Genomic DNA, 21,003 nt, shown 5'->3' with positions numbered 1-21,003 from the left:
GGGCCTCCACGTTCTCCTGCACGTGTCCCCTCCCGCATCTCTTCTTCGCTCTTCTCCCCCAGAACAGACTCAGTATCTTGACCTGAGCCTCTGTGCTGGGAAGAGATTGCCAGAGTCGGGAGTGGTTGCTGAAGACTCCATGTGCATCGTGACATGTGTGGTTTGGCAATGCCCCATCCTGGTCTCCATGGGGGTGCCTGACCTCGAGGCATGGCTGCTGGTGCTTGCCGTGCCTGTCTGACATAAAGACATGCATCCACTCACCCACACTGGTGGCTCAGTATGAACGAGGTCAACTGAGCAGTGGCTTTCTGCTCTTGCTGGCATTGACACTAGCAACATCTTTTAAAGGGATCTGCTTGACTCATGGGCTCCTTTATGATTTACTGATCTTTGTAAAGCTCTGCAGAGGGTTCTCGAGTGCGGCCTGGGGTGAGGACCACCCACAAAGGGGAACCTCTGAAACTCCTCTGGACCTCGGTATAGGCCTGTGACCAGAAAGTTCTGTCCTCTGACCCCAGCCGGTACCATTCTCGGGGTACAGGATAGACTCCCTGGTCTCTGTGACCCCTCTACACACTCCCCAAAAATCATGGGCCCACCCCTTACCCACCCTTTCATGGGGCCGCCTCTGCTGCATGCCTGACCGCTTGTGTCTATGTTTTTACCTTCCCCACCTCTGAAGACCACAGAGCTGTTCAGCGTGGACATGGTCAGCTCCTGCTGTCCCAGCCTTTTGTTGTTGGAAGGGACTCAACTGTGGGTGCCAGTCTCATCCACACACTTGGAGCCTCCCTCCCTGTTTCCTGTTCACTGGATGGGTTTTCCATGACTCCCCAAGACTTGGAGGTTTCTAAGCATCCACCTCCATCCTGGTCCAATGGGCAGCTGTCTGCATCTCTCACGGCTTAGTGCTTGCCTGCTGGTTTTTCTGCACCTGTTTCAAACCCCAAATCACAGCGGCAAGATGGAAAGCCAATCGGCTTCCGCTCTCCTTTGGAGCTGGCAAGACTTGATGAGTGAGCAGCCTGTTCCTCAGGACCAATAAGTGAGAACGGGCATCTTGGAGCCTGGCCAAATTGGAGCTACAGGTTTGCCCTCAGAGGACCTATTCCCATCTGGCTCCTCTCTCTGACCAAGAAATGTTCTAGATTTGGTGGTGTCCCGCTCTCACCGCTGCCTCTTGGACCCTGCTCTTGCTCTCTTGCTGGGGAAGGGGAACAGATGCTTAAGTGGTGTGAGGAGAGGGGGCATATGGCGTAGCATATGGAGAGAGGAGAAGCCCAGAACTGACACCGCGCATTCCTGACATAACACAAACACATCTTTGGTTTCCGATTTTAGCCAAGTTGTGAGACGTGCAGCTCTCTGCTGGGTAAAGCAACCAGGCCCCAACAAGGAGGGCTGGACAGCCATCCCTCTGCTCAGCACACATGCCCCGTGGGTGCCCAGCTGGCGCCAGGCTGCTGCCTCCCCAAGCGTCCTAGAAGACCAGTGGCCAGGCAGTTAGATTGCAGAACAGATACACAGTGAAAGTCCAAGGCCATTTATCACCTCTAAAGGGAAGGAGTTATTTCATTTACATTATATTAACAGAGTCGAGGAAGAGAAGCAAGGAAGCCATAACTCAGTTCAGATGGAGCCAAGGGTTTATTCAGTCCCAGAAGACGCGGCACTGGCTCTACTGAGCTGAAAACCCAGAGTGAAGGCTAAGCAAGAGGCTGTGGAATGTAGCCAGGAAGTTCTGCCTGTGGTCCGAGTGTTTTACAGTCTCTGTCCAGGCCCTCCTCGTTTCTGCTTGCATTCAGACCAAAACATTCTGGGTAACAAATGGGTAGCCCATCCTAAAGACAGACACTGTAACTCTGTAACAGAATAATGTCTCGCACTTGAAGGTGGGAGATCATTGCCCATTACTGCCCACTCCTACCACACTGGGCTCTCAGAACAGCACAGGTGAATGAGCAAGACAGGTCTGAGGGTCCCTGGGCTCCCATGGCTCATCTTGAAACATGACTTCCAAATTTCATCTGCGAGACCTAGGATCAGGTGTTCGAACTTTACCTGTGTCGCTAACGCACAGCCAGCCAGCAACACCTCTGAGGGCTGTCTCTCGAGCCTTCTAGTGTTCTTGCTATCAGGTTATAACTTCTGCCAAACTGCTGGGGTTAAAAAAAAAACAAAAGAACAAAACAAAACAAAACAAACAAACAAACAAACAAAAAAACAGCCAACCCACCAGTCTGTCCTGAGGATAGCTGTGAGCCCTGGATATGCCTACCTTCTGCTGGTCTCAGAAGCCTGCCCGTGCCCTAGCTAGAGGTCCTTACATCCATGGAGAGCCTTCCCCTGCTGTCCCAATAGCCAGTGTCCTCTGCAGGACTTCAAACAGGCTGGTGAATAATGGCATGTGTTTCTGACAGGGTCGGTGACCCCAGTACGGTCCTCCGAGCTTCAACAGAAATGAGAGGGAGCCGGTTTGTACTGGCTTGGGATAGAATTAGGCAAAAGAGTCTTCTCTTCCCACCCGATACTGTATCTTTGGGTCTTAGTTAATCGATGACAGAAGTTTGCTTCATTAGTCAAATATAAAGGCCATTATAAAGGAACTTGTTAAACGATATGATTTTTAAAATTAGATGTCCCTGAGTGAGAGAACTCAGAACAGCCAGATTTGGGGAAGGGGCCTTAGGATGCAGCTCAGTGGCCAAGCGTGAGCTTGGAACGTGCAGGGCCTGGAGTTCTAGCTCCAGCGCCGCAGCAGGAAAAGAAAACAAATCACCAAGCTGGATTGTAACGCTCCCCAGGGATCGCTTATCGCTGGCAGCCACCGGCGCCTCTGGCAGCCACTCATGGTGCCTTCTCTTCTCTTGCAGAACTCCTTACAAGGTGAGACCTGTGGCTGTCAAGCAACTATCTGGTAAGGCCCTGTTATTACGTTTTAAATTATATATATAATTTAATTATAATTTAAATTATATATATAAATATAATTTATATATAGAGAGAGAGAGAGAGAAAGAGAAAGAGAGAGAGAGAGAGAGAGAGAGAGAGAAGGTTCTAGCCTTTCCCTGTGATGAAATGAATGTATAAGTGTTCAGTTCTACAGCTTGCTCCCACTACAGAATCTGAAGCCTCATGTTCTTGTCCAGGTGCCCTCCCCTCGAATTCCCACCCTGACCCAGGGAACATGCTAGATACTGGGTGTCATCCCACCTCGTTCTACCTCAGTTCCCAGGCATACACCCATCTCTGTTCCTGTGAGCCGCCCACCCAGACCCCCAGCCCACCAGGATTCCCAAGGTGCTTCAGTCAGGCGTAGGATTTTGTAGGAAACCTATTTCCTTTTGGATTTTTTTTAAGACTGCGTCTGTTTGCATGTGATTTGTGCACAGTAAAATGCCCCTGTTTAAGTGTGCACCTGGATGTGATTTGAAGAAGCTGTACACTGCTGTCACCAGCTATGAAACCGAGGTTCCCGTGAACATTCTCTCACGTCGCTTGACAGCTGGCTTAGTTTTGGAGACGATCCAGTAGATGTGTTTCCCAGAGTTTGTGTGAAGCGTTGGGTGGGGGGATGTAAGTGTTTCTTATTCATGACTGTGTACATTCATATAGAAACCAGACATCACTCTCCTGTCATGTCCTTCCTCGGGAGCATCCATCTTGCTCTTTGAGACAGGATCTCTTATTCTCCTGGGTCTTGCATACTGACTAGGCTAGGCTGGCCAGCCAGTGAACCCCATGGGATCTTCCTGTGTCTACCTTTCCAGCTCTGGATTACATGCATGTGCCACCGTGTGCAGCTCTTTATGTGGGGTCTGGGAATGTGATGCAGGTCCTCACGCTTCACAGCAAACCATCTCCCCAGCCCTTTCCATAGTTCCCGGAAAAAAAAAAATGACCCAGGAAGTGACTCGACATGATGCTTCTGAGAACCACTGGTGTCGTGAGAACCGGCCATGGCGCCTGTTAGCCGTTAACGGTCATCCGCACCCTGTACTTCTCATTCATTTCTGAATGGACTTTTGGGTCACTGTTTTATGAGTCAAACTGCTGTGAAAGACTAGGGGTGGGGCTGGAGTGAAACTGTGAGGTCATGAGGTAAAGTGTACGTTTGGCTCCATCAAAGCCTGCTACACAGCTGACACAACTGTGCCATCTTGGGCTCCATGGGACCCTATCCCGGCTGGCTGTCTTCTCAGCGCTATGAGCTGTTACAGTCACTCTGATGGCTGTGGAAGTGGAGTGGGCCATGGTTTTAATTGTGGATTCCCTAACAGTTACTGGCCGTGAGTGTCTGTTCTATATTTATTTTGCAACCCTCTTTGCCGCTCCTGCACACTTAGCGTCTGTTCCCACTGACGTGATAAACCACTCTGATGAAAGCTTTTGCAGGAGAAAGGGTTTATTTCAGCTTACAGTTCAAGGTCACACAGTCTTGTGGGGACATCAAGGCAGCGGGAGCTTGAAGTAGCTGCTCATGTAACATCCATGACTAGGATAGCGTGAGTGATGTATGCATGTTTGCCAGTGCGGCTCAGTTTCTCCAGAGCGCAGAATCTCCTCCCCAGGGAATGGTCCTGCCCACAATTAAAATGAGTCTTTCTATCTTAATTCATGTAATTAAGAGACCCGTCTCCCTGGTGATCCTAGATTCTGTCAGCTTGGCAGTTAACACACCATCACACACATACACCCTTTGTCAGAAACACAATAAATGTTTCCTTTGTCCAGAGCATCCTGTTCATCTCCTGATTGGTGGATTTCAAGGATCAGATGGGCTTGGTTAGTTGTTTTGATTTTGTTGTTGGTGCCGGGAGTCGAACTCAGGGATTCATACAGGCTAAGCCAGCACCCTACAACTGAACCACATTTCTGGATCTTCGTCTTTTGACTCCGGCTCTTACTATGTCATCCACAAGGCCTTGAACTCAGAGACTTGCTTTCTTCATGTCCCCAGTCATAGGCTGGAGTCACAGGCTTGCACCACCTAAAAGCTTTACATTTTGAAAAAGTCCAGTTTAATTCTTTTTTTTAGATTTTTATTCTATAATGTGTATATGTGTGGTTGTCTTGCCTACATGTATGTATGTGTACCCTATGCATGCAGTGCCCTCAGATGCCAAAAGAGTGCATCAGATCCCCTGAAACTGGAGTTACAGACAGTGAGAGCCGCCATGTGGGTTCTGGGAATTGAACCAGGATCCATTTAGCTATAGAACTCTCCCCACTGCACCTGGCTTTACCTCCTGGCTGGGAGTTTGCTAATATACTTTTTTCTAGGGATTTATAGTTTTACTTTGTATCTTTAGCTCCATATGGATTTCCTTCCTCGCTTCTTTTGTTGTTGTTGTTGTTGTTGTTTGCAGCGTAGTCTGAAACCCAGGGCCTTGTGCATGCTAGGCAAACATCCTGCCACCAAGCTGCATCCAAGCCCACGTGGCAGATTTGGAGTTGATCTTTGTGTATGCATGAGATAGAGTTGAAATTGGCTTGCCTTTGTGAAATTCAGTTTGGGTCTTGGGGAGATGGTGCGACAGGGTGAACTTTGAAGTGCCCTCAGAGAGCCAGCGATGTGTGCGGCCGGCCGTGTGTCCAGATCTCCTTCTTGTCTGCAGTGTGACATCATGGGACATCAGTGGCTTCAGCCTGTTCTCTGTTTGAGGTGCTTCTTATATAAACTGTCATACAGTTCTCTTGACAGTAGATATGAGTCTAACTTCTTGTAGCATAAATATTTTTATTGTAAGAAGCTTTCCTGGCTTCCTCTGAGCAGAAAGCTATTTTATTTTTATATTACTAACTAAATCCAGTTCTCTGTATAGATTTCAACATGGCTTCCCCTAGTCCTTTATCTATGCCAGGATCTAACCATTGTCCCACACTGCACTGAGGCCTGGGGTTCCCAGTTCTCAGACTTTCATGGTTGTGAATTTCAAGATTGTGAATCATCGGTTTAGTGTCCCCTACCTGATTAGTCTGCCTGACTGCCTATCTGTCTCTCTGTCTTTCTCTCCTCTCTCTCAGTGTGTGTGTGTGTGTGTGTGTGTGATGTATCGTGATGTGTCTTGCCTTTTTATTTATTTTTGTTTGTTTGAGACAGAGTCTTTATAGCCCAGGCTAGCCTGGAGCTCACTGTGGAGCACCAGACTGGCCTAGAACACATGGCAATGCTCCAGTCTCAGCTTCCCAAGTGCTAGGATTGCAGGTAGGAGCCAGCTTGCCTGACTGTCTCGTATCTTTCTCATCATCAGCTGTAGCTGTGGGTTAGGAAGTGGATCGTGTCCTCATGGCTCCTCCACCACACCACACTGTTCCTCCTGTTTTTCTCCTTAGGCTGGGGTTGCTTCGTCTAGTCTGCCAAGTAGAGGAGAGAACTGAGGCATGTTTTTTCCATATGGAGATTCATTTGCTCCAGCTCCGTGAGATGAAAAGACGGCCCCATGCAGTCACCATTGCCCCTTTGTGCGAAATCAGCTGGCCACACCTGTGTGAGTCTTTACCTGGGCCCAGCCTCCTGGTCCATTAGCACACACATCTGTCCTGACCATGAACGTAGACCAATGACTATGGACCGATGGCTAGTCTTGCAAATGGGTGGCAAAGCCTCTCTCTCTTTTTTTCTTTCTTCATGTTTTCCAAAATTGACACTGAGTTTATTTTTAAATAATTTTTGGAGTAAGTCTGTCGATGGCTGACAGAAAAAAAAAAAACTGCTCAAAATTTTAGTGAAATCCCATTGAATACACTGAATAATTTGGGGGAGAATTACGTTACTAATATTTCATGGTCTCTTTCATGCCTGAATTTCTGCACTTGTTGGGGTGTCTTCCTCTCGGGGTTGTAGTTGCTGGTGAAAAGCTTTTGGATGTTGCTTGGTAACCTCACCAGTTTCCTCTTAGTGCTACAGAAATGGATTTGCATGTGAGAGGTTATAGTGTAATGCATAGCACACATAAATTGAATGGGTTCAATTCCTACAATGACAAACATTTTTAAATTTCCATTTCTAGGATCTTTTAGTTTGTAAAACTATTAATAGTTTGTGTGTTGGAAAAGCCAGTCCTGATACTGACTCAAAAAAAAAAATGAAGTTTTGTGTGACTTTGGAGCCAGACCAGGACTGGTGGGAGTTGGGTTCTGACTCATTACCACAAGCTAGAACTGAGTGTGAGCAGAGTCCTGGGGATGTAAGAGCTGAGCTCCCTGGAGGGTTTGTGGAAGGCTGGTGTAGAGGGCACGTGTGAGCAGCTGGGCCAATGCTATAAAGTTCTTCCCACGTCTGGGGTCACAAGCATGGCAAATGACTTGGAGAGATAGTACTGCAGAGGACCAAGGCCTGTGTGTGTGTGCATCCCAGCTTCATGATGGCAGCCTGAACGCACAGCGGAGGGATGCTTCCTCTCCATGGGCCAGAACCAGACAGAACCAGAAAATACCTGCTGTACACCATGAGTGTGAGCGCTCTTTAAGTGAGGGAGCAACCTGGAAGTGTGGCTTCCCCGAGAATGCCAACAGGGTGAGGGTGGCCAACAGCCAGGGTGCAACTGCAGGGCCTTGCATAAATGTCTGCTTAGCACAAAAGGACAGGTCTCTGCTCTTTGGCAGAAGTAACCTGGGCAAATCTGGGCCATGTTTGGGTCTGCTCTGCCCCTCAGAGCAGCATGGGAGTGCAGTGTGAACTCTGCAGGAAGAAGGTACTGGCTCTAAAGCAGGTCTATCCCTTCTCCGCAGAGACCAGCATCTCCCATGTTGGTCAGCATCCTCTCCTCATTGATGTTCCTGGTCAGGCTAACAGACTCTGGTTGCTAGGCATCCATTCTCTTCTAATGTACCCTTTTCCTCCGCTTTCCCTTTATGTGTGTGTGTGTGTGTGTGTGTGTGTGTCCCTATATATATCTCTGCTTTCCATATATATATATCCACTTTCCATATATACATCTCCAAACAGTGTACTTGTATATATGTGCGTGTGTACACACACACACACACACACACACACACACACACACATCCAGTTGCAGTTGACAGCCCATTGCAGCATGCCTGCCTGAGAGAGACGTGCGTGTCTGAATAATAGCCACATGGTAGTCCTGAGATCTCAGATCCATAGAGAAGAACCACTATGTTGTCTCATGAAAAGCAGTTCCCCCCAAGTGTGGCTGCCACATCCACCGCCCAGATACAAAGCAAAATGTGTCTGGCTTTTTCAAGTGGATGGGTCCTGCAGTGGCCATGTGTCCCATGGAAGAGCTGTGTGCCCATGACTTTCTCAAGACACAGCAACCTTTGGCCATGGAGTCACACTGAACCTGGGAATGGCACCTTCAGTTTCTGAATCAGAAACGGCCCTGTAGAGTGCCTGTGGGTTCTGCATGCCCTTCTTCATGTCCCATCATTCCCCTGGAGCCCAGGACAGGCCTGTAGCCACGCCCTTCCAACCTGGAGTCCCGTGGAGTCCTTCACATCATGGTGCACAGGCCACCAACTCCACTGCGTATGGATGAAATGTTCTGCCTCCAAGATGGAGTACAGGAGAGGTCCAGGACTTTATTTGCTGCAACTTTGTTGCCACCACTGTTTGCAAAGGACAGAGGGCAGAGCACAGGTGACAGGTGGCCAGCAGTAGACAATGCTCAGAATTCCCACTGGGGGCAGGCAGCCTGTCCATGGCACACACCTGCCCCCTTCGTTGTGGAGAGTAGAAGTGGACCTTTGCCGGAGACCCGGGGAGACCAGGTCAGAGGGTCCCTGTGTGCCTTGCCACATGTGCTACTGGTGTCCATGAGACTTCACCCTGCACCTGCTCCCACGTGCTGCCAGTGTCTGAACTCACAGAGACCTCAGCGCCCCAGGAGGTCCTGCTGAGGTTCCAGGAGTGTCCGTGGAACTCCAGGCATGGCCAGACCAAGCATTCTGCTGGGTCCACGTGAACCAAACGAAGCAACCCTGCCAGCTCAGTGTGCAAGCCAGTCTCAGGAGACAAAGGATGAGGGAGCTCCCTCGGGAATTTGCATTCAGCTTGGCTTTCCTGTTTGCTGGAGGTGTAATTTGCATGCTATTTCATCCAGAGTTCAGCGTGTGGCGGAGCGGTTTTGTCTGCATGTGTTTCACTGTGCATTGCCACTGTTTATCCCCAAATGTTTCTATCACCCCAGATGGAAGCCCCACACCTGTGGGCCTGGAATCTCCATTTCCTCTCCCCTCCCTTCCCAAGGCCCTGGTAGCATCTGGTCTGCATCGCATCTATAGATTTGCCTATTCCTATTTCAAATATGTCACTGTGGCCTTAGGGGGCCATGTCCTGCAGTTAGCTTGGGGTCCACACAGGTAGTGTGGCATGAAGCTGCTCTCCTTCCTTTTAGGCAAGGGTGACACTACCTCGTGTGGATGGGCCACATTTTGACCCCAACCTGAGGGGTGTATCTATTGTGAGCGATACTGCTATGGATTTTCATGTCTATTTTTGCGTGGTTACTGCACTGAAGTGTTTTGAGATACAGCGAGTAAACCAGTCAGTCCTTTTAGACGGCTGATCACTGGAGGGGAAGGGTCAGGGAGCGGTACTAAAGGTTCAGAGCAAAGCAGAGGAGATTCTGTTGGTGCAACAGGCTGGTATCTCACTGGGCTGTTCTCAAACCTGTCCGTGGCACCCTTCTCCAGCCCCTGTCCCCCTGCTGCCTGAGGACTTCCTCTGTTCAGGGAAGCCCAGGAGTGATGGAAAAGCCACCACCTCAGACAGCTGTCTGTCTCAAAGAGGACAATCTTCTGATGTTACCAGTGCAGTTTCCCAAAGGGACCCCTGTCCGCCACGATCACTTCCTCATGAATATGCCTCAGTGCCCGCCCCACACACACACACCTTGGAGGACCTCCTGTATAACCTCCCTAAGTGATCACTTCTGTGGGGCCCAGACTTAGAGCTTTGGACTCGCAAATAGGAATCCAAGAATAATCGGCCCATCTGAAGCTGTATCATCTGCCAGCTGGGTGAAGTGGCTTTAGGAAAGCTACCTCATGCTCCTCCCAGACAGAGTTTCCATTTCCTGTGCGGAATAGGAATTAAAATAGACACCTCAGCAGGGTTCTTCAGAGGGTAAATGGTGTAATTTATGCAAAATGCTTAGTGAGGGCCTGCCACTTAGCGATGCTCAATAAACGGTAGCTATCATTTTAAGTAACCCCAAGGGCATTGTCCAATGGGCAAAACCTTGTCTCAACAAAACTGCAGGATTTTAATGGAGCAGGGGCGCTCCCTCAGGGCCAAACTGACACACGTTGTGTGGGCTCTTGATTTTGCCCGGAAGCCAAGTTACAGCTCAGAATTTGAGCGCAGATGTGTTGTTTGTGAGCAGTAATAATGCCTCTTAATAATATTTTCTATATTTAGTGCAGTTTCAGCCCAAAGCATTAAGGCTTTTAAGCTTCATAAACAGAATCTTAGTCATCCATGCCTGCATTATTTTTAAAAACAAATAGGGTGCAGTGTATGAAATACAAAATAGCTGTTTCTAGAACGGCAGGCTCACACTTCGCCTTGGGGCAGCCTAGCCAGCTAGGGCAGCATCATGCCACTGCCAGAGACGTGGGTGGCAAGCAGCGGGGCAGAGGCCTCCAGAATGTGTGCCCTGGCCACAGGGTTTCCTTTGGTTGAGAATGGCACTGGCATCTGAACACTGCTCAGTGCTTCAGGGCCATGCATAGTCCAACTGCCCTCTGTACCAAGACATCCTGGGGGCCAGCAGAACCCAGTGCTCAGCAAGATCTAACCAGAATGTGCAGTTTCAGAGAGCGCTGTTCGAGGAATTAGATGAAGACCAGACAGATAGCTATCACCCAGTCAAAATGGATGTCTCCATCAACCTCGGAAACTCCCTGGGTGCTGCCTCCAGGCTACTCCCCACACCTAAGAGTACGCCGTCTCTGCCTCTGTCACCAGATTGCATTGCCAGCTCCCTAGAGCCACTAGGATAGACTCCTACTGTGTGCCGGCCACCTCGATGTGAGGACTCTGGCTTGGTGTCACAGTTACCGATTCACAGGCCTTTGACTGCTTCTGTGCCTCTGAGCATGCGTGTGCTCTAGGCCCCTGTGGGTTGACACGGTGGTCACTATGGTAGTATATTATCTGTCTCTTAATCAATAAAGCTTGCCTGAAGATCATAGGGCAAAGTAGTCATACTAGTCAGCCATATAGGCCAGGGAGTGGTGGCACATACCTTCAATCCCAGCAGGGAGACAGAGGCAAACGGATCTCTGTGAGTTCAAGGCCACCCTGGGCTACACAAGATTGAATCTGTCTGAAAGAGAAACAGAACTCACACAGAGGTGACCCCAGCACTTGGGATCACACCTTTAATCCCAGCACTAGGGAGGTGGAGACAGGAGCAACTATGGCTGGGTCAAGAGAGGGATATAAAGGGGGAGAGACAGGAGCTCAGGTGAGCGTGGAGTCTGAGGTTGGTGGAAAGCATTGCCGGATCTCCCCTTTGTCTGAGCCTTGGTAGTGGTAAGATCTCTCTAGCGGTTTGGTTGCTTTGTTTTTCTGGTCTTCAACTTGAACCCAAGTATCTGTCTCTAGAATTTTAGTATTCATAGTTCACTTCTGGTTTGGGGCCCAGCTGCTGTGATCACTGTGAAAGTCTCACTGTGGACTCGCTTGCCGATGTTGCTTCCTGGGTACGGCCTGGGAGCAAGTGTGCCACATAAGTGGGTTAACTTCCCATGTGTCTGAAGATGGAACTAGGCTTCATGGCATTATTTGAAGTGATCTCAGAAAGCCCTTGGAGGGAGGAGAAACTGAGGCAAAGAAGGGTGGCGCGTGCATGAGGAAGTGACCGCTGCACTCACGAGATGCAGCTCAGTTGCTGATTACCACAAGGGCACCACGATCAGCCTGCTGCTTTCACAGTTGGCGGAATGTGGGTACCCCTTGCATCTCAGCACAGCTTCCGTGTGTATTTCCCAGGCTATTTGGTGATACATATAGGCGTTGTATATATCTACTGGCCATTTGAAATGTGTTCTAAACATTTTGGCTGCTTTTTAAACCGGCTTTTGTTGTTGCTCTTTGTGACTTGCCGTAGGAAACAGTGATCTTGGTGGTTCTCATTAGTCACACGTGACTCTTTCTCAGATCCTGGCTTCTCTTTTCCACCCCCCACCACTGTCACCACCTTTTTCATGTTCTTAATGAGGTCATCAGAGGAGCAGAGGTGGTGAATTGGATGACACCGGGAGTAACGTATTTTCTTTTATCTTTGCTACCTCCTTCATCTTCTCTCAAGAGGCATTTTCAGAAAGGGTCGTCTCAGCTTTTGCTTTAAAGCTGTGATCCATTTCAAATCGATTTACACAGGGCTCACTGCCCAACCGTCTCCCTCAGCACACCTGGGCTGTCACGGCCAGACTGGCTAAGAGGCGGCCCTTGCTCTGGACCCACTGGCGCTTCTATGGAGACAGACTTTCACTGGGCACAAATCTCCTCCTAGAACCTGTGCTCGCTTTGTCCATCTGTCTGCTCTGACCGTTAGCTAGCTCATGGACTCAGGTGTGGCATCACCCCCATCCCTTGTGAGAAAGTCCTGGCAAGCCCCTGCTGGCAATGGTTAGAGCACTCTGGTGTTAGTAGGAGAAACAAGCCCAGCCCCTCTTCCCTTGCAACTGTAAGATAAGTTTACAGTCCTGCCTCCTCGTGCCTGCCCCTGCCCCTCGGCATGGTGGCCAGGTCAGGTTACATCGCAGGTAGGGAATTTCCTGCCACCCCCCTGAAAACCTGCAAAAGTAAAGAGTTGTTCTTGTTTCTGGGAAATTTAAGATTACATTGCTCCCTTCAGGGCCTCCACCATGCTGTGATTGACAGCTGTCTCTCCTAATGCAGTCCCTCTCGGGCTTTGAAAGGAAGTTTTTTTCTTCTCCCCCAGAGCCCCATCATCATACCGCCTCACCTGTGCTCCCACATTACTCTCCTACCCTAGGACTGCAGATCCTGCCCCTCCTCCATGATCATGAGTCAGCCCCCCCCCCCACAACGTGGCATACTTCTGAAGCGTCTGCTTCTTTCCCAAACTGTCCTTCCTGTGTGCACCCCTGGTTCCTAGCATCAACATCGGTACCAAGCTAGCTACATGGTATGGGGCTCTTGATACCAGGCAGGGTGAATCTCATGCATTTGTCTTCCTTTTGGGTTGATTTAGGTAACTGAAATATTTTCTCCATTATCAGTTTCAAAAAGAAAAAAATGTAAGAAAGGCACTATGTCATTGATTATGAATACTTCCAACATAAGGATTGGTAGATTTGGGGACAATGATGTCTCTACCATATTGAGGTTTCCCACCCAGGAATATGAGACAGCCCTCCCCTTGGGCAGTCTCAGCAAGTTGTTTTCAAGACAGACATTCTGCATATCTTTTTTTAAAAAAAAAAAACCCAAACATTTATTCCTAAATATTTTTTTGTTCCCAGGTTTTCCTGTAAATGGGATTTTTAGATTTCTAACTGGTTGCACACCCAATCAGAACATATGTACGTTGACAGTATCTTGTGAACACTGCTTGATTCTTTAGTAATTGCTTCATAGTAAGAGTCTAGGATAGACGGAGACAGTCATATGTTGGGAGATACTCTTTTAGGTCCTGCATCCCAATCATTTTGACCTCTTAATACCTGTCTAGTTGGGGCTGGAGAGACAACTCAGTGGTTAAGAGCACTGACTGCTCTTCTAGATGACTTGGATACAATTCCCAGCACCCACATGGCAGCTCACAACTGCCGGTAACTTCAGCCCCATAGGAGCTGGTATCCTCTTCTGACCTCTGAACGTACATGCATTTGGTGCGTAGTTATACATGCAGGTAAAACACCCACCCATGCAAAATAATAAAGTAAGTTTTAAGAATATACACTGGGAAGATTACTTTGCTGACTGACTGCCTGGTTGTCTGGCTGTCTGAGGGTCTCAGTGTAGCCCTGGTTGGCCTGGAACTCACTTTGTAGACCGGGCTAGGGTTGACTTTGTCAGGTCAAAGGAAACTCCATTTCCCTACGTTTCTGCAGTTAGACGAAAGCCACCATTCCCCAGGAGCTTGTGAAGCCCTTCCCCTCTACCAGAGGAGCCAGTTCCTTATTACTGGAAGGAACAAATGGCTTCTGTGGCTTTCTTATTAGCATCCCAAAGCGCATGCTGACTCCAGACACCATCAGAATAGAAGACCCTGATACGTATTTCAGAGTCCATGCTGGCTCCTCTCAGTTCTTCTTACCCTGCCTTTGCCGGCCATGTTTGGTCTACTGCTTTCTCCCCCTGCTCTGGACCCTTCCAGATGCCGCTGACAGTTCTCTTCATATTTCTAATCAAAACCTTCCCATCACTGTTAAACAGCCTTGGGCTTGAGGGTGCTTGGTTTTTGCTGATCTCAGGTTTTTCCTTTTCTGCTGGTGTTCGTGTTGGCTGGGTAGATGTCCACGTTCTGTTTTGTTCCTGCTCCCTGCCCTTCAGCGTGGCTCTTAGCCACTGCTCTAAGCATCGCGATTTCCACCTTCAACTTATGTGAAACGTAGGGACTTGGTGTTTTTAGATTGATAGCGAAGTTGAATGAAAACCACGGAGTTCCTACCCAGTCTCTCCCTACACCCTCAGTGATGGACGTGTGGTACTCCCTAGAGTCCACAGTTCACTATGGGGGACACTCTTGGCTTTACACGCTCTTCAGCTTTGTAAATGTGTAGTGTCATGTGTCCCTCCAGAGCAGCCTCATAAAGAAAACCTTCAACCTCCTGGGCTTCCCGAAGTGTGGCGGCACCTGTGCTCCCAGCTACTCAGGAAGCAGAGGGTGAAGGATCATTGAGACTAGCAGGAGATTCAAAGTCAGCCTGGCCAGTAGGGTGTTGGGGGCGGGAGCACAGGTAAAGGGGAGGGAGATCTGTTTCCATGACTCCTTGCTCCCTCCCACAGCCCTCTTTCCTGTCTTCATAGTTTTTCCTTTTCCAGAGTGTCCTGTAGTTGGAACCACACAGGGCACAGCCTTTCAGACCAGTTCTTTTCTCTTGCTGCCCTGCCAGTTGGGGCCCCTTCTCTGCCTTTCCCTGGCTCTCCAGCATCATCCAATATCCACGTGTATCAATGTGTATTCCTTAGTGACCTGCTGCAAGCAGCTTGGAGACTTCCAGCAATGGCAGTTACGAATGCCTACGCTGGGTATCCTTATGCACAGGTTCTTAAGGAAGCGGGCAGGGAAAGAAAAAGAAATCAGGCAGACCAGACAGAGCGTGACAGACCCTCCCCACCCCCAACCCCCAACCCCAAGAACAGAACTCTGTACACACCCCATGCCTGTGGATCTGAGCCACCAAGACAGTTGCCAGAGACAGCAGTTTGGCTCACCAGGACAGCAGAGTCCTTGGCGCCTTTTGCTTACTTATTACTGAAATGCCCTATACCAATCCTTCAACTGTTGAGAGAGTTTGTGATTTCCCAGCAGGGCGACCCAGAGAACCTGCGACTTTAAGAAGCGCTAGGCAAGGTCACTGTTAATCATATAACTTTATTGTCCTCCTGGGTCATAAAGGAAGTGTGTCTTGTCCCCCCCCTCCCCCTCCTTCTGAATGTCAGTTTTATGGGGCCCATAAACAATGAGTGCCCAGTGACCCTTCCAGCCTTAGACCGTTCCCACACACTGTTTTGAAGAAAGACTGGTTGGAGGGCTGCAGCAGGGGCTTGGAGAGAGCAGAAGTGGGACCGGAGGTGAGTCTGGTTCCTCTGTTTCCCAGGGCAAAGGGTGGAATGTTGTTTGTCAGAACTCTGTTGGGGGCTGCGTGCTGAGAGAGAGATGAGCTGACTGTACCTTCCCTTGTCTCCGGGGCCTCTGGGAGAGTGGCCTCTTTGAGTCTAGGGAATGGGGCTCATTTTATCCCTAACGTCGTGGTGACGGTGGCATTGGCGGTGGCGATAATGATGATGCCACCACCCGAAGGAGTAGACATTTTCATTGTTGTTTAGGTATTGCTTGGTTTTGGTTTCGGTTTTTCGGAATTTGGGGAGGTTTCTGTTGATCCGGTGCAGCTGGGAGAATGCTCAGAACCCCATCTGCTGCCTCGAGTTGAGGCAATGGCCCGGGGCTCCATCTGAGTAGAGTAGCGTGGCAAGCCCCGGGGAGTCGTGAGCCATTGCTCTCTGCCAGGTGAGAGGCTCGGCGTTGTGGCTTTTGTTTTCTGTTTTGGAGAAGTTCTCACTACGTAGTGACCCAGGCTGGCCTCCCATTCTCCATCCTCCTGCCTCAGCTCCCCAGTTATAAGGATTACAGGTGTATGTCAGCACCCCAGCGCCCCTGCAGCTCTTAGTGCTGTATCTGCAGGGTGAGAGAGCTAAGATGCAGATGCCCATACTGGCACCTCGGGCCTTCCACCTCCATGCAGAAGCCTGGGATGGGGAAGAGGGTCGTGTCCAAACCCCCTCAGGCGTTAGGGGGATGGAAAAGCTTGGCAGAGCTGTTGTCCTCTTCCACATACAAAGGACTTCGAGTCACCAGCCTGCTGGCCCTGTAGTGTGCAATTGCTCCTTGCAACAGAAAAGTATACTTTCCTGCTGTCCCTTTAACCAAACGCTTGTGTCTTTCTGCCACTGAATGACAGGAGTCCCGACAGGGTCAGGAATTGTCTGAAACAAACAATTCCTGGAAGAAGTGGGCGGGGCAGGGGCAGGTTCCTTGAATGTCCCCTGTAACCCGGCTTGGAGTCAGACTTCAGACTCTGCTGTGATCTACTTTGGGAAACCCCATGGCATGGGGCACTCATCCCATGTGCACCTATGTTCCTGTCGCTGTTGACACCCCAGTAGCTTTCCCCAGAATTGACAGAGGTTTGGTTTATTCCAGACCCGTGTTCTAGAACAGACCCTGCTCTAGCTGAGCACGTGCGAGGTGGGTTTCTCAGCTCCACATCAGTGGTGTGACCCTTCTGTGATGTTCTAACATTCTCGAAGCTGGACCCCTGCTGGCCCTCTCACGTTGTCCTAAAATGAAACTCAGCCCTCCTGTGCTGTTTGTGAGACCTCCAACTCCCGCCAGCCCTCACCAGCATCTACTGTGGATGCTTGCCTCAGGAAATCTGTAGACACAGCAGCCTGCGGGAGCTGAGGCTTCCACAAACCAGAAGCCGAGTGGCCTGCCGAGAGTGCACACAAGCCTCCCCAGCCTGGAGGAAGTTGCTCTTTAGAGCACACGAGGCACCTACCTTTGCGGCGGCAGTCAGTACCTGGAAGTCCTCCCTGGTGTGCTCCCACCAGCTCTCCACAGGCACAGGGTCGGTGGGAGCTCTGCATTAGCTGCTCAGCTCCTGCAGGTTCCCTAGAAAGCAACTGACTTGGGAATGCCAGCTTGCTCTCCTGCAGGCTCTGTGTGTGGGGGCCAGCAACATTCCTCCCCTCGGACCATCGCCTTCGCTTGAGGTCCAGAGGGACCCCAAAGAGATGACCGTTGCCTGAAGCCGTGACTTATGAGCCTTCTTGGCTACTGCTGACTTTTCACAGAGCTACTAAGGCGTCTTCAAAACAAAACGTTTGCGTGTGCTTAAACTTCTTCAGTCAGTATGTGCCGTGCAGCCTGGGAAATAGCGACAGGCGTCGTCTCTAGGAGTGGATTTCGCTGGCAGGGTATGGCTTTGCTACCAGCTGACAAACACTTGACAACTGAACACTGTTGCCCCCCAAATCTTGAGGTTTTAGGCTCCCTGGGGGGATAAAGAGAAATAATGTGTGCTTTTTTCTCATGTAGAAACCAGCATTTTTTTTTAAAGACAGGGCAGTAAAAGAAAGGGTTAATAGGGGAAACAGAAGGGTTGGGGTGAAGGGAACAAGAGGATGGATGGGTGTGGTCAAAACATGATGTGTGCGAATGTGGGAATGGCACCGTGAGCACCCTTGATCTGTGCGGTTGTGCTGCACCTGTAATTACCATGGCAAAGAGCACCTGGAAGATGTGGCAGCCAGGCCAGGACAGCCCAGGCCGCCGATGGGAGCTCCCTACGCATCTCATTGTCCCAATGGTGCCACACACCAGGGAAGGGCAAGCCACAAGAGATGTTGGGGCAAAACCTTGGCTGTCAGCCAGCCTTAGTGACCCCGGGACAGGAGCGAAAGCAGTGGCTTGTGCTGCAGGCCACACTCTGCCCTGAAGACGCTACACGTGTTCCTGGCTTGCTTTCAAGTTCTGCAGGGCGCGAGGAGAAAACAGGGCTGATGCAGGGATCCCTGTGATGGCGGACACCGCTTCCAGACCAGGGCTGTGTTTATGGACATGTGACTGGCTGTGCAACACAGGATTTTTTTTTCCTTTTTTTTTTTTTTCTTGAAGAAGAATTCGTTCTTTGCCCTCTGCATAAATGCCCCAGTGAGCTCTTTCTGCTGGGCTGTTGTGTTCAGAGTGGATGCCACAGCCTGACCGTGGCCCCAGCGGGTGTGCCACTGTTTCTGAGCTATTTCTAAGAACCACAGAGATGTTGGCATGGGTCATATGTGGGCTAAGGTTTAGCCTTAACATAGATGGGAATATGAGCGTCTACCTGGGCACTGAGTCCTGCTTCTCCTGAGAATCAAATTCCAGCATAAAAATGCTGTGAGACCCAAGAGATGACATCCCCCAAACCCAAAGGTCAGCTCTTCCTTCTCTCTTTTTAAAGTTACTCATTTGTGTTTTGTGTGTATGGCTATTGTCTGCGTGGATATCTATGTGCCACACGCGTGCCTTGTGCCCAAGAAGGCCACGAGAGAGCATCAGATCCCCCTGTAACCATGTGGGTGCTGGGAACCAACCCCCAGACCACTGCGTGCTCTTTCCCAATGAGCCATCTCTCCAGCCCTTCCTTATTTTCTTTTACTCCATTCTGATCTGGCTTGGAAGTGAGTTCAGATTCAGATGCTCATGAGAACAAACGGAGAGGCAGCTTGCACACCTGCGGCACAGTGACCAGCCGGCTGCGGACTCCGGCACACTCAGGTGCACACCACCTCTCCTCCATCCTACCTGCCCTTGGGTAACCACTTCCCTTCTGAACTCACCCCTCCTTCACCCCTGCCAGTTGCTAATCCGAGGTCATCAGATTTCTAATTTTGTCACTTAGAACGTTGAATAGCTGCGGTCATACAAGTAATTTGGGCCAAGCTGTTCCTAGAGAAGTGTTCTTTTTCTGGCTGCATAGTGCTCCCTTCCTTGGAGGAGCACAGCTAGTTTATCCATTCACCCTCGAGGGTGTCTGGCTTGTTTCCAGGTTGGGACCATTTCCAGGCATCTTGTTAACTCACAGGTGATTGTGGGAACATAGACTTTGCTCCTTGTGCCTGGAAGGTCAGCTACTGCCAAACTTTTCTGCAGACTCTCCATGATCATGAGTGACCCAGGGTTACTCTTCCCTGACCCTGGGTGTGGTCAGCCTTTTTGATCTTAGGATAAGCTTTTTGATAGGCGTTTCCTAATAACTGTGAATGCCAGTTAGTTCCCATGCTCGCAGTCATCTGCACACAGTCGGTCACGTGTCACCTCTTGTCTGTTTTCAGGTTGCATTGAAATATTTTCTGCTGTTGGGTTTGACCGCTTTTCACACACACTGTGTGCAAATCATTGCCAGCTTTCCCATTAGCAAATATTCCCCCCTGAACGGCAGTTTGTCTTTTCTCTTTTGGGGGGGGGGTGGTATGACTCATTTAAACTTGCAATAATTGTTTTTTATTTTTTTAAATCTTTCATAAAATATTTATTCATCCATTCATTATGTATTCAGTGTTCTGCCTGCATGTATGCCTGCAGGCCAGAAGAGGGCGCCAGATCTCATTATAGATGGTTGTGAACCACCATGTGGCTGCTGGGAATTGAACTCAGTATCTCTCCAAGAGCAGCAAGTGCTTTTAACCTCTGAGCCATCTCTCCAGCCCTCCATGAAATATATCTGGATCTTATTCTTTCCCCTCCACCAGCTCCTTCCAGATCCCCTACAACCCCACCCAATTTCATGTTCTTTCTCTCTTAAAACACACACACACACACACTCCAAAGCATGGAATCCGTTTCATGTTGGCTGCCTGGAGTGTGGCTTCAGGCTGCCTCTTTGTCCCCTTCACACTATTCTTCCTATAGCAATGGTTCATTTTTGACAAGTGACAGCAATTTCCCCTGTGTGTTTGGGCGTCACATCTAGGAACTCTGACTTCCCCAGCACTCTGCAGGTTTTTCCCGTGTATTTTGTTTATAGCCATGGGCCATTCATTTTGCATTAGTTTTTTGCCTGTGGAATAATCTTGTCTACTTTTACAAAAGAGATTGCAGCAATTTTTACAGGAATTTCTTTAAGCCTGTATACCAGTTTAGAGAGAATTGGCATGTTTGCTGTGTCAAATTTGCTAAGTCAAATTCACTAAGTAACATGAGTTACTTACAATTTATTTATATATTTTTTCAGTAGAATTTTGGAGTTTCAAGCATACAAATTCTGTATATGTCTTTGTTAGGTTTATACCTGAGACATGGGGCTTTTCTGAGTGATTTGCAATGGTATTGTATTTTTTAATGTAATTATTATATACGATTAATATTGTATGTGTATCTTATGACCTTGTTAGCTCTGGGAGAGGTTGTTTATTTGTAGATTCTTAGACTGTTCTATATAGGACAGTCTTGTCATCAGCAAGATGATGGTCCTGTGTCCTATTTCTTATTCTTGCCTTATTGAATTAGCTTGAACTTCCAGCATTGTGTCAGTGAGTCGGTCCTGCCTTGTCACACCTGTAGCTGAAGAGTTTTGTTAATGCTTTTATAATTCTTTTTTCATTTTGTGTGTAAGGGTATTGTAGCTGCCTGCATGTATGTGTACCATGTGTATGCAGTACCCACAGAGGCCAGAAGAGGGCATAAGATCCCGTGAAACTAAAGTTACAGATGGTTATGAGCCACCCTGTGGGACTCAAACCCACATCCTTTGGAAGAACAGCTCTTAGCTGCTGAACCATCTCTC

At 49.2% G+C, this 21,003-nt stretch overlaps 1 protein-coding gene across 6 annotated transcripts in view; it reads left to right on the top strand.

The window, feature by feature from the left end:
• Pde9a (phosphodiesterase 9A) overlaps positions 1–21,003 on the top strand; it is a 92,240-nt gene that overhangs the window by 33,974 nt on the left and 37,263 nt on the right. For 4 of the 6 annotated variants that reach the window (XM_087898346.1, XM_085679839.2, XM_085679840.2 and 1 more), the window contains exon 4: positions 2,877–2,920. In XM_087898346.1, the coding sequence (XP_087754472.1) occupies positions 2,877–2,920 (44 nt within the window). Of the gene's footprint in view, positions 1–2,876; positions 2,921–15,634; positions 15,749–21,003 lie in introns of those variants that run through there. The other 2 variants (XM_085679844.2, XM_085679842.2) reach the window with 2 other exon arrangements.

This window comes from Myodes glareolus, chromosome 18, assembly GCF_982192425.1.
Source record: "Myodes glareolus chromosome 18, mMyoGla1.1, whole genome shotgun sequence".
Classification (NCBI taxonomy): Eukaryota; Metazoa; Chordata; class Mammalia; order Rodentia; family Cricetidae; genus Myodes; species Myodes glareolus.
This window is presented reverse-complemented; position numbering and strand designations above follow the sequence as displayed.